Source organism: Macaca nemestrina, chromosome 14, assembly GCF_043159975.1.
Source record: "Macaca nemestrina isolate mMacNem1 chromosome 14, mMacNem.hap1, whole genome shotgun sequence".
NCBI classification, from domain to species: Eukaryota; Metazoa; Chordata; class Mammalia; order Primates; family Cercopithecidae; genus Macaca; species Macaca nemestrina.
The window spans coordinates 109487785-109501618 of NC_092138.1; the positions used below are offsets into that span (position 1 = coordinate 109487785).

A 13834-nucleotide genomic window follows, 5' to 3' on the forward strand; every position below is an offset into this window, starting at 1 on the left:
ACTGGGGGATTTAAAGTAGGAGGCTCACTTTAGCCTGGGATGGGGAGGCTGCGATCAGCTGTAATCACACCACTGCACTCCAGCCTGTGTGACAGAACAAGACTCTGTCTCTAAAAAAAAATTTTTTTTAATTTAAATTTTTAAAATGTGATGAACTTCTGTAATAAATGGGGGCTTTGTTTCTCCATGAACTTTCTCACTCTAAGAGGGTCTGAACCACATGGACCTGTGTTTAGAGCTTGCAGCAGGCCAGGAACAATGTACTTGAATGAACCTTGTCTTAATCTAGTACTGGTTGAGGTTCAGCAAGAGGATACAAGCATATGGCTTCAAGTCCTCTTGAATAATAATAAAATGTTTGCGGGGGGTATCTGGCTCCCGCCACCCTTGTCCTGAATGAGGCTCAAGGTGTGATCCGCCTTGCAGGAGGGCATTCTCCAGCCAGGGGCTGCCGTCAGGTGTCCTTTCTTGACCGTTCACGAGTGTGGGAGACAGTAGGGCATAGGCATAAAGCACACGGGCTCTGCAGTCATGCAGACCTGTGTCCAAACCCCTGCTTCCCCCACACAGTACTTGTGAGACTTTGGACAAACTACTTCGCCTCTCCTAACCTCAATTTTCTCATCTGTAAAGTGAGTGTAATAATGGTATCTACTTTGTGAAGATTAAGTGGGATAATCTTTCTACTTTCTACAGATTAAATGGGATAATGGCTTTCAAGCTCAGTGCCTGGCACATAGTAAATTCTCCCAAAACAGCAGCTCTTATTACTTGTAGTAGTAATATTATTCTGGCTTAGACGGTTCAGATACTTAGGCCTTTGACCCTAAGTATCCAGCATCTTGGCAGTATTCATACTGGCTATTTATAAAGAACTAGCAGATAGGATACTATTCTTGTTGCCTGTTTTTCATTTATTTAATTACAGTCATTTAAGTGTTGTCTCTAACAAAAATGAGTTGCTGTTGTTTTCATTGCAGACAGTTGCATCTATAAAAAGGTTTGCCCCTTTAATGGTGGCTCTTTTTTGGTTCAACCCTCTGCGTCAGATTTCCAGTTCTGTTGGAACCAGGCTCCCTGTGCAATTGGTAAGAAAAATCTTTCTCATAACGCTTTCCCCCTTCATAGATATGTCTGAACTGTTGTAAGCAAATCCTATGTAAGCAAATCACTGGCTTACTGCGAAATTGCCATAAATTACATGCATATGATTAGTATTCAGAGCGTTCTTTTTCTTTGTCATTTTTTTTTCTTTTTGTTCCCCTTTTGGGACTATTGTCTTCTACTGTTCTTCCTAGTTTCTCTCAGTGCCTGAGCATGTATGCATTTGAGAGCAATTAAATGTCATTTTTCAGTACTTGGTTATCGTTTCAGCACCTCAGTTCATTTCTGGGCCTCACTTTCCTTTTTCTAAAATTCAAGTGTACAGTCTCCAGCCTCAAAATGCTGGCTGACCTCAGGGAGCAGCACAGTGCTTTTAGCACCTTTGGTATATGTTTCATAGAAACTCAGGTACCTGCCTGCCACTAAAATGTCAGGACGTGAGCAGTGATGCTTTGTGTTTGTGATTCAAGATCCACAACTGGCCATTGCGTTTTGGGAGTCAGATCAGAGCCAAGAATGTTCCAGTTCATTCTTTTGTCCTCACAATAAAGCTATGTGTTAGTAGGTCCACAGGACAGCATTTTCAGAGGAGGACAGAGGGACCGATCCAAGATCCTGGGAGGACCAGTCAGACTTGATGACAGATTAGATCTGGTAGACAGGAAAGGGAGGTTTTGAACTGTTACTGGAGGGGCTTGAAAGTCATGGCCCGAGGCATAGATGTGGTTGGCAGAGTCACCAGGAAAGCCAGGAGAGCAGATGAGCTCATCCACGGAAAGAGTGCAGAGAGAGCCTGAAGGAGGGAACGACACCAAGTGCCAGGAAGAAAGAGGTGTGCCACAGGGCAGCCAGGGCAGGCACAGCACCTGGAAGCCAGTGTGTCATTCAAATCACTTCAAGCAGAGGGGCCAGCCCTTAACAAATAACTCAGCAAACCCATTGATCCTGAGGGACACTGTGAGGGCCGGTGAGGAATAAGATGCAGCCCCTGCTCAGACGTGCAGCAGGAGGAGCACAGGGGAGGAGTGAGGAGCACTGAGGGCTCCTCCAGGGCTGGGCCTTGAAGAGCGACCAAAGGGAAGTGTCCCAGGCAGGATGGCCTGGGCCTGCAGAGAGAATGTCAGGCTGGTATCTGAACAACAGAAGGGACTCCCCCACAGGACTTTGGCAGGTGAGCTGCCTCACTGGAAGATGAGGCAATGGGGTTTCCATAGGGGAAAATGGCAGCAAGCATGGTGACGGTGCGCACCTCCTGGGAGGCGGAGTGTGGCAACCGAGGGGAGGCTATCTTGGGAGCCAAGGCTACCTTAGGATCAGGGCCACGTGCACATGTGAAGGAAGGAGAAAAGCAGCCAGAGGAATGAGAGATGGAAGTTTCTAGAGAAGTGAGTGTGACTATGAGACAGTCACAGCCCGTCCGCAGCCACCAAGCTAGCAACTGGGAGGTGACACTCCTGTTCCCTTGCAGTCTGTGCTTTCCCGTATCTCCTGGCCTTCACCACCGACTCCATGGAGATCCGCCTGGTGGTGAACGGGAACCTGGTCCACACCGCAGTCGTGCCACAGCTGCAGCTCGTGGCCTCCAGGGTGAGTAGGACTGAGATTTTCTCTCTGAGGGGTTTGGCGGGCCCCAGCACTGTGGGATTTCAGGTGAGCACAGAAGCCGCCTCTTGTCAAGTTAGGCTGATGAAGACCGGTGTCAGAATGCCAGCGCGAGATGGAAAGCCTGAAACCAGACTGATCTGTTGGGTTTTCGTGTGTGATTTCTGTGGGCTTTCAGAACACTCCTCAGCTTTGTTAATAGTCAGTCAGTGCTGGTGGCCGCTGGGGAGCACTTGGCTGAAAAGAGATATCCCTGATCAGAGACTGGGTCAGTTATTCACGTCACTGCTGCCCTGGAGGACAGTCCAAGTCTAGAAAAGTCAGAGCTTGCAATCTTTCTTCCTTTCCCACCCTCTGTCCTCAATTTGAATTCATAGCCTATGAAACATGGCTCATTGAGTAATCCATGCCTCATAACCAAGAGCTAGGGCAAAACGGAGGGATGCAGGATCAAAGACGCCTTCCAAGATGTCTTCTGTCACTGGCACATACTCTGGGGCTTCTTGTTCCAGTCCCCTCCCCTGAGTCAGGCCCAGAAAGTCCTCCCCAGCCCTGCCAGACTGGGCTGGCTCCCCCGCTGTGTCCCCTGTTCCCTTCCCTGGTCCTGACATCCATCACATTTGGTGGTAGGTGACTGCTTATTTGTTCATCTTTGCTGCTGCCCTGATGGTTCTGTGAGAGCAGGGGCCATGCTGTCTTACTCACTATCATAGCACCAGTGGTGTGCTCAGTGCTTCGGTCCCCCAGCGCTCTGGAAAACATGTGTGTGCACATATGTACATATATGTATGATATGTGTACATATGCGCATGTATGTATTATATGTGTGTACATTCATTGATTGTAAATAGCTTACAATTTACAAATAATAAATATACAATGCTGTTTATCATAAAAATCCACTTAGCCAATTGGTTCTTACAAAATGCTTTTGTTAATATTTGCTGAATTCTTATATCCATAGCCAGTCTACAGTTGCATTTCAACCATTATTTTACACTTGGAGTTATATCTCAATCCACGCATTTTTTTGCAATTTTAATCTGATAGGTAATCTGCTATAAAACTATTTTTCAACCTCATACAACTTATAGTCATTAAACTGAAACTTCTTTCAGCTTCTGTACCCGACTAAACACACTTCCACATTTCTTGTTCATTACTAGTACTTTCTGCATCACTGTAAGTATAGACAATCAACAAAACAACAAATCAAAGTGGAACTGATAGTCCTCGCTGGATTCCATGGTGTAAAGAGTCCCTCCATGATTGATTTCAAGCTTCCAGTGAGACGCCACTGCAGGTGGTGTTGGGGAGACGTGCGTTATCCCCCATGGTGCAGTATCTCTCCCCCAAGCCCCACAGACACTGTTGGTGTCAATAACTCCAGAGCAGATGTAATAGTAAGCACAGTCAAATAATTAGGAATGGTTGAATTTGGATATTTAGGGCCTTTGTTTATTTAGGTTTGTATAATTTTATTTCTAATCATGTGTGTTTAACAGCCAGTTTGCAAAATTCCTGAAAATTGGATCTCGTGAATCACATCCAGCACACCACTGCTGTCAGCACCAGCGCCGGCACATCACGGGTGTGCCTGAGTATCTGCTGGATCAGTGAATGAATAATCCGTTTCCCCATCTGCCAAATGGGCCTAACCGAATCCCTAAGATCTTTCCCATTCTAACACTCCAGGTGCCTGAGATTCCTGTTAGGGAAGTGTGTGCTGTGTTTGTGATTGCAGAAGATGTGTGGTGGAACATTGACTATTTTCTATTGTGGATCAACAAATAGATGAGGAAAAGTGGCGGGGAGTGGAATACTCCGGAAAAGTGTAACTAGCCACACTGGGCTTTCCTCCGGAAGGCTCCCTCCATCCCTCGCCCCGGCATCCCGCACTTCTCTGCATGCTCCAAGGATGGGGACCAGTTGGAGGGTTTGCAGTGATGGCAGGAGGGCCAGTGGATGCAAGGCCCAAAACACCAGGCAGCCCGGTAATGCTCTCTCTTTCTTTCTAGTCGGATATATACTTCACAGCAACTGCAGCTGTGAATGAGGTCTCATCTGGAGGCAGCTCCAAGGGGGCCAGTGCCGGCAATTCTCCTCAGACACCCCCGGGCCGAGATACTCCAGTATTTCCTTCTTCCCTGGGGGAAGGTGATGTCCAAGTTTTACTGTTTGATTAATATCTGTAATCCACTCTAATTTCTCTAGTTCATTGTCTAATATCTACATGTGATTACTGCTTAAAGAAGTTACTATGTAAAGCCATTTAAAAAAAGAAACCAGCCAAGTGTGGTGGCTCACGCCTATAATCCCAGCACTTGGGGAAACTGAGGCAGGCAGATCACCTGAGGCTAGGAGTTCAACACCAGCCTGACCAACATGGTGAAACCCCATCTCTACTAAAAATACAAAAATTAGCCTGTCATGATGGCAGGCACCTGTAATCCCAGCTACTCGGGAGGCTGAGGCAGGAGAATCGCTTGAACCTGGGAGGTGGAGGTTGCCGTGAGCCGAGATTGTGCCATTGCACTCCAGCCTGGGCAACAGAGTGAGACTCCGTCTAAAAAAAAAAAAAAAAGAACTCTTGCAGTCTGAATACATTGGTTGTGTTCTTAAGAAACCTTGTGATAACAACGAAACTCCATTGTAAAAATAAATAAATAAACAAACAAACTGGGCTAGGCACTGTGGCTCACACGTGTAATCCCAGCACTTTGGTGGGCTGAGGCAGATGGATCGCTTGAGCCCAGGAGTTTAAGACCAGCTGGGCAACACGGCAAAACCCTGTCTCTAAAAAAAAAAAAAAAATACAAAAACTAGCTGGGCGTGGTAACATGTGCCTGTAGTCCCAGCTACTTGGGAGGCTGAGTTGGGAGGATCACCTGAGCACCGGAGGTCAAGGCTGCATTGAGCCGGGATTGCACTTCTGCACTCTGGCCTGGGCAACAGAGTGAGACCCTGTCTCTACAAAAACTAAAATTAAATTAGCTGGCTGTCATGGCATGCACCTGTGGTCCCAGCTACTCAGGAGGCTGAGGTGGGAGGTTCACTTGAGCCTGGGAGGTCAAGGCTGCAGTAAGTCATGATTGCATGACTGCATCATTGCACTCCAGCCTGAGCAACAGAACAAGACCTTCTCTCAAAAAAAAAAAAAAAAAAAAAGTTTCAGCGGGAAGAAGGGAGTTAAAGGCTATAGAGTTTCCAACTTGCAACAGCAGTTATTTTTCCTTCAGGGCTGTTAACAGTAGTGGGTTTTGATAGCTAAAAGAATAGAGTCATCAAGCCTAGACATTCCTTAGCACATGCAGTCTTTCACCCTATCTGGCTTTGCCTGCAAACCCCAGAGGCCTCTGCTGTGGTTGCCTCATTGCTTTGAACACACCGCTTTTCATAAATTCTTACCACATCACTCGTCTTTACTGCACACAGTTAAGAGAAAGCACAGAATTTCCCAAGCAGGGCAGCTTTTTGCTTTTCTTGTCTAGTCTTTTTTCCTGTGCAGTCACGAGTGCATTTTACCTAATTTACACATGAAAATGCTTTAGAAAATGCAGAGCCATCAGGCACCCTCAAATTAGTGCTCCCGGCCAGCCCTCCCAGTGGGACATTACAGATCAGTGTCTGACATAAAGTCTTCCTTCATGCTATGGTAAGGAACAAGAGATTACTCTCTTGTAAATAATATGAACTTTTCTTAAAGTTCTGATGTTCTTTTTGAAATCACATTTCAGGTGAAATTCAATCAAAAAATCTGTACAAGATTCCACTTAGAAACCTCGTGGGCAGAAGCATCGAGCGACCTCTGAAGTCGCCCTTAGTCTCCAAGGTCATCACCCCACCCACTCCCATCAGTGTGGGCCTCGCTGCCATTCCTGTCACGCACTCCTTGTCCCTGTCTCGCATGGAGATCAAAGAAATAGCAAGCAGGACCCGCAGGGAACTACTGGGTAATGGTTCTCAATCCTGGTTTCCACTGTCTGTGAACAGACCAGCTGGTTTTATCTTTGGATATGAATTGTCCTCAAAAACAATGAGTTTAAAAGGAAACTTTCCTTTTAAGAAGGGATTTATAAGTAAGTTCTAATACATCTATACCAAGGAATACACTATAGTGTAGCCACCAACAGTGATGTTGTTGATCTATATTTATTGGTGTGGAAAGCTGCCCAAGCCATGTGAAGGGGGGAAATGGGCAGTTTATAAAACACTATGTCTAGTCTGATACCATTTTTAAAAATAAAAGTACCAATCTATATATGATTTCCTAGAAAGGTGTCTAGAAGGATTTATATCCCACAGTCCTCAGGCAATATTTTATGTTGGTATATCCCAAACTGGAAATGTACCATGTTTTTACACGTGTGTGTTCAGTTCCCTTATTACTTCTCCCAGCCCTAGACAGTGGGGGCAGGTCTGTGGATGGAACAGATGAAAGATACGTGTTGAGCTCTTTTCTCTCAGTATAAATATGGCACTGGGTTCACACCTGTTATCCCAGCATTTTGGGAGAGGCTGAGGCAGGAGATCACTTGAGTTCAGGAGTTCAAGACCAGCCTGGGTAAAATGGTGAAACCCCATCTCTACAAAAAATACAAAAAAATTAGTCAGCCATAGTGACATGTGCCTATAGTCCCAGCTACTCAAGAAGCTGAGGCAAGAGAATCAATTGAGTCCAGGAGGTCAAGGCTACAGGGAGCCATGGTGACACCACTGCACTCCAGCCTGGGTGACAGAGAGACACCCTGTCTTTAAAAAAAAAAAAAAAAGATGAGAGGCCACACCAGAGAAACATAAAGCCCCTGATAAGTGTGAAAAGGTTAAACTGTTAGAAACCTTTTTGTTCAGATTTGTGGAAACAAAATAAGGAAAAATGAAAGTGACATGATAAACCAGTAAAAACTGGTTTGAAAATTTAGATTGGGATCTGCATGACAGGTGGCCTGAGCACATCCCTGCCCTGCGGTGATATTTCCTGAACAACTGGAGGAGGGGATTCAGGCCACCTGACAGGGCAGGCCTTGACACTGACAAAGTCCATTGGTTTGTCAAGTTGGTGCCTTCCACTGTGTTTTTAAAATAAATATATTGCTATTTTTAACACAGTCTTCCATATCAAAGCTTGATCTGCCCACCACTGTTTACAAACCACTGAGCTTTTGCAAAACGGAACCTCTGAATTGGAGAATTACAGGGTTATCAGCGGTAGGACTGTAGATGATCTCTCCTCATTAGGCTCTTTGAGTCTCTAATTTTTTTGCAATGTGTGTATACTTTATAATCAGAAAATAAAAACCTACCAACAAGAAAACCAATAATTTGAAAATATATATTCTATCATCTTTCTTCCTGACTCTAGCACAACAATGCACCAGTTCCCAACCAAGAAAAAATAAGGGTCTTTTCTGTCTCCGTGGCAGCCCTGTGGTAGTGACCCTCTGACCTATGATTCTCAATCCAGGCCTCTCGGATGAAGGTGGACCCAAGTCAGAAGGAGCGCCAAAGGCCAAATCAAAACCCCGGAAGCGGTTAGAAGAAAGCCAAGGAGGCCCCAAGCCAGGGGCAGTGAGGTCATCTAGCAGTGACAGGTAAAGAGACAGAGAGGCCCCTGCTCGGGGTGGTGGACCTGTGAGTCACAGCACTGCCCAGGAGGCCCCTTCTGTGGATTGATGATGCCACTAGTGGCCCCTTTGGCAGCTACAGCAGAGGGCCAGCAGCCTGCTCCTCTCTGAGGGTACCCAGACCCTCAGGCCTGCCGGGGAGGGATCTAGACAAATGGGCACACATACCAGCAGTCAAATGCTCATTCAAATATATTGAGACCAGGCCGGGCGCAGTGGCTCATGCCTTTAATCCCAGCACTTTGGGAGGCCGAGGCGAGCAGATCACCCGAGGTCAGGAGTTCGAGACTAGGCTGGCCAACACAGTGAAACCCCATCTCTACTAAAAATACAAAAATTAGCCAGGCGTGGTGGCACATCCCTGTGGTCCCAGCTGCTTGGGAGGTTGAGGCAGAAGAATCGCTTCAATGTGAGAGGTGGAGGCTGCAGTCAGCCAAAGTCATGCCACTGCACTCCAGCCTGGCAACAGAGCAAGACTTATATTTTATATATGTATATATTTATATTATATATATACATATATATATGGAGAGAGAGAGACTTTTTCCTCACCAGATCGACAGAGAGTTTTTAAAATAAAAATGCCTGCTAGGCATGGTGGCTTATGCCTGTAATCCCAACATGTTGGGAGGCTGAGAAGGGAAGGTCACTTGAGCCCAAGAGTTCAATCCCAGCCTGGGCAACACGGCAAGACCCATCTCTACAAAAAAAAAAAAATTAGCTGGATCTGGTGGTGTGTGCCTGTAGTCCCAGTTACTTGGGAGGCTAAGGTGGGAAGATCACCTCCTTCTGGGAGGTCAAGGCTGCCGTGAGCCATGATCACACCACTGCACTCCAGCCTGGGTAACAGAGCAAGACCCCGTCTCAAAAAAAAAAAAAAAAAAACAGTAAGACTGCAGGGAAATAGGTGCTGTCTATGCAGGAATGCAGTACTGGTAGCACATACACAGTCCAGCCTATCTGAATGCCAGCTCAGCATCACATGTCAGTGAATAGTAATTAAGTCACACTGATTTGTCCTATAAGATCTCTGTTGTCCTTCAAGCAACATCACACATGCTTCAGTGTGGAGAGTGATAAGTTCGTATATCCAAGCTTCATTCATTCGCTCAACATACATTCTTGGAGCACCCAAGAATGTGTTAAGATATGGAAAGGACTAAGCCCCCACCTGTGCCTTCAAGGGGTTCCCAGGCCAGTGGCAAAGACCAACAAGGGTCCAGACAATTACTGCATTCCAGCGTGGCAGGTGATGTGTAACAAGGGGTTGCCATCCAGCCCATACCTGGGGCAGGGAGGGTCTCAAACATCAGGGGAGGCTGAGCCTCCTCTCATAAGTCATAACCTGACAAGGCCCCTTAGTGCTATAAAGAAATGGAAAAGAAGTGACAGGGCTGGCAGGTAGAAGGTCTACTCTGAGAGAGAGTTCAAGGAAAGCTTTTTGAGGAAGTAGCATCGGGCTGGGCTTGGAATGAATGGTAAGAAGCTAGGGGAACAGCCCTTCTGACAGCAGCAACCTCAGGGCAAGGGCCCTGCAGCAGGCCTAGCATGGCCAGTTAAAAGGCAGGAGGAAGAGTGGACAGACTTGAGCGTAGAGAACGGAGCCAGGAACCGTGTGAGGCCGAGAGTGGCCAGCAGTTGGGTCAGGTGGGCTTTTGCAGGCCAATGAGTATTTGTGGAATGCATTAACTCCCTGAGAAGTGGAAACTAATTTTGGTCAAATTAATATGCAGCTATTGAGAAGAGTCCTGAGAAGCTGGAGGAAACAGAGGGAGTCGGGGTGCCCTGGAAGGCTGGAGGGGTCACAGGCCCAGTCCTGGAACCTTGGTTATGAGTTTCAGCCTGATCCTCTGGCCCTGGGCACCCATGGGAGGGTTTTAGGCAGGGTGACATTATCTAGGTTTGCACTTTAGAAAGGTAGGTAAATAATGCCTCACAAACACCTTCCATGTGTCACACACTCGGCCTTTAATCCTCACAACCCCCTGAGGTGATGGGGCTGGCATTCCAGCACTTCCCCACCTCTACCACATAACAGTGAGGGTTTGGGGAGCCAAGCTCATGAGCTCAGATGAACAGGAAATTGCCAGAAAAAAATAGTCCCAGTTCCGCAATACTCCCACGGATCCTCTTACAGTGACTTGTCTCTTCTAGGATCCCATCAGGCTCCTTGGAAAGTGCTTCTACTTCCGAAGCCAACCCTGAGGGGCACTCAACCAGCTCTGACCAGGACCCTGTTGCAGACAGAGAGGGCAGCCCAGTCTCCAGCAGCAGCCCCTTCCAGCTCACGGCTTTCTCCGATGAAGACATTATTGACTTGAAGTAACAGAGTTCAAATCTCATTTGCCATCTTTAGTTTTCTTATGGAGATTTATACTCTTTAAACAGTTCTGCTGTCATTTCTCAACAAAATGTGGCTTTTAGCCTGTCAGTGATCTATTGGACCAAACCTTCTACACACTCGGCCAGTTCCCTCTCCAATGTCCGGTGCCATCTTTCCTGACCTTTGTTTCTTTCTGTTCAGGAACCATCAGTCCCCTTGTAATAAAGGTGGTAGATTTCATTGAGGTTTTAGATTGAAACTTTGAATAAATCAAAAATATTCATTCTTATTTACTGCAACCTTCTCATATTTTATATACTTAGATGGAAAATTTTTTCATTAGAGTTTTGATTTATGTCACATAATGTGTTTCTTTTATAAAGAAAAGTCATTGCTTTTTAACTTTATTATAAGTAAGTTTTCTTTCTGCACCTTTGGCCCCAGTTGCTGTTTCAGTTCACTGTGATTGGAACCAGCTGCATTCCTGCCTGTAGACTTTTGAGAAAAGCTGAATGGTTAGATCTTAGAAGCTCCTCCTTCTTCCCTGCATCTCATGAAAAATATTAAGGCATAGGAGCTTGTCAAAAGTCTTCAGATTATTTTGTGTGGTTTTATTGTTACTCTGCAATAATGTAACAAGAGAACAGCTACTCCTTGTGGTTAAAAGTATTCTCATTGTAATCCCAGTGCTTTGGGAGGCCAAGGTGGAAGGATCACTTGAGCCCAGGAGTTCAAGGCTGCAGTGAGCTAAGATCGCACCACTGTACTCCTGCCTGGGCAACAGAGGGAGACCCTGTCTCAAAAAAAAAAAAAAGAAAAGAAAAGAAAAAAAAAAAGAAAGCATTCTCAAACCCCTCCTTCTTGTTGAGTCCCCTTCACTCTTTCACATAAATGATATGAAGATAATAATTTAGTTTATCTGCCTTTCCTGGCTCCTTCTCCAGTGTGAGCAGAAAGAAATGTGGACTGGGCCAAGTGCAAAAGAAAGTGAAATCTCAGCCACCTACCCAAGGGGAAATCCACTTTCATTAGCATTGTTTGCAAATATTTTAATCTGTGTGAAGAAGGTATTTTACTTTGGCTTTATTCTACCCATTTCAATTTTATTCTATCTTTTCCTACTTACATTATTCCTGTTACCTACCCCGTTAAAGCAGCTCAGAAGAGTTCTTCTGCAGGCCTTTTTTTTTTTAGACAGATTCTCACTCTATTGCCCAGGCTGGAGTACAATGGCACGATCTCAGTTCACTGCAACCTCCACCTCCCAGGTTCAAGCGATTCTCCTGCCTCAGCCTCCTGAGTAGCTGGGATTACAGGTGCGCACCACCACGCCCAGCTAATTTTTGTATTTTGGTAGAGATGGGGTTTCACCGTGTTGGCCAGGCTGGTCTCGAACTCCTGACCTCGTGATCCGCCTTCCTTGGCCTCCCAAAGTGCTGGGATTACAGGTGTGAGCCACCGCGCCCGGCCAGCAGGCCTTCTTTGTGAGTGTGGAGAACTGAGTTTGACAGGACCTTGGTCTGACAGATTTTATAGAAGTTTGGGTCGTACCTCCTAGTGGGCCTTGCACACTGTGGGGAGAGCTCCCCTGTCTGTCTTTTGTGCAAACAGATCAGCATGATAACCCAAGCGGAAGGTTGCTTGGTTCATTTTTGGCAGAAGGCAAGAGGCAAGAGTAGTGAAGCCAGTGGTATTTAGGTATACCCAGATGGGGCTGTGTATAGCCACGTGTGTCTGCTCATATTCTTTGCAGCAGTTAGCATGCCCGTTCTTCCTCCATGTTTTTTATGCCCTTTTCCTATATAGGGGGGAAAAACACTGTCTCAAACCCACCAACAGTTTAATGAATTATGTTTTATTATCCTTGCTTTTCAAATAAGGAAACAGGCTCAAAAAGGGGCAATGGTTTGAACCTGCAAGTTCTTTGACTGCAGAGCCCTTGCTTTCCCCATGTCTGCCATGCAGAGCCAGGCTAAGTTCCTTGTGTCAGCTGGATCTGGCTGGTGTTTTTCATGTTCAACTAATTTGTAAGCTTTATGAGCTTGTATCTGTGTTTTTCCTTTTTTTCCCCCTGAAGTTTCTTGCTTCACAGCGTAGCATAAAAAAATCCACGGACTATTTTAGAGCATTCTTCCAAATCAGCAGCATTAGAGCTACCCACAATTTGACAAGAGTCACAGGTCTGAGAAGGGATGTAGCGAGGGCAAAAGGTGGACCCTACTGATCAGGCTGATGGTGCTTTGCCTATGAAAAGGGGGCAAGAGGCTGCTCTGGCAACATTATTTGTTTACAAAGGCCAACAAGTGAGTTCTGCACACTCACGGGAAGGGAAGCCATCGGCCACAGGGTGAGGAGCACCCTGCCTGCACAACCCTTTCTGTGTACCTGACTGGCTGAGTCACACAGAAAATCATCTAAGTGCAGTGTCTGCCCAGGGAGTTTGAGGCACTGATCCACTCTGCAAACACCAAGTGCCTCCTCTCCAGAGGAGGTCATGTCCATTGGGGAAGGACAGAAGTAAACAGGGGTCACAAAGCAGTGATAAATGCTGTGATAAGAATACAGTGCTTGAGTTATTCTTATCACAGCATTTATCACTGCTTTGTGTTGTCAAGCACTTGAGTTATCAAGCACTAGATGCTGTGGGAGTACAGAAGGGCAGTTGCCTAAGTCTTTAAAGATAGTCTTGTGGTCAGGATTGAAAAATGTTGGTTGCTAGAACCATCAGGTGACTGCAGTATGTCAAATGACTATCTTCATCATACCGGTTAGCCTTTGAGTGCTTCATATGTCTTATATACATTACCTTGCTTCACAACTCTCCTGGAAGATAATGGTCATCCCCACTTAGAGATGAGGAAACACAAGGCCCAGAGAGGGATTACAAGCCAAACCTCTTACTCCCATGCCCTGGCTCTTTCCAGAATTACACCAGCATTCCACCGCAGCTGCCTGCAACCAGAGTGTTGGGTATGAATTGGGTACAACTGGTGAGATCCAACAGTGCCTCATCATTTGACTTGGGTGCACAAGGGGAGAAGGCGGCATTAAAATCTACAGGGAACTCAAAATTCGGAGACAGGTAGATGAAGATTCAAGAGTCAGGACTCGCTGTGAAGTGAGTGACACTTAAGAGGGGGAGTGAAGCCCAGATCTGTCACACATAGGGCGTGGGGTACCC

At 46.1% G+C, this 13834-nt stretch overlaps 1 protein-coding gene across 10 annotated transcripts in view; it reads left to right on the forward strand.

Annotated features, from left to right (window-relative positions):
• LOC105463942 (GTPase activating Rap/RanGAP domain like 3) overlaps positions 1–10942 on the forward strand; it is a 172125-nt gene extending 161183 nt beyond the window's left edge. For all 10 annotated transcript variants that reach the window (XM_011711410.2, XM_011711413.3, XM_011711408.2 and 7 more), the window contains 6 exons: positions 981–1088; positions 2573–2691; positions 4725–4863; positions 6444–6659; positions 8171–8297; positions 10485–10942. In XM_011711410.2, coding sequence (XP_011709712.1) covers positions 981–1088; positions 2573–2691; positions 4725–4863; positions 6444–6659; positions 8171–8297; positions 10485–10656 — 881 coding nt within the window. In that variant the 3' untranslated portion in view covers positions 10657–10942. The remainder of the gene's footprint in view (positions 1–980; positions 1089–2572; positions 2692–4724; positions 4864–6443; positions 6660–8170; positions 8298–10484) is intronic.
• The last annotated feature ends 2892 nt before the right edge of the window (positions 10943–13834 follow it).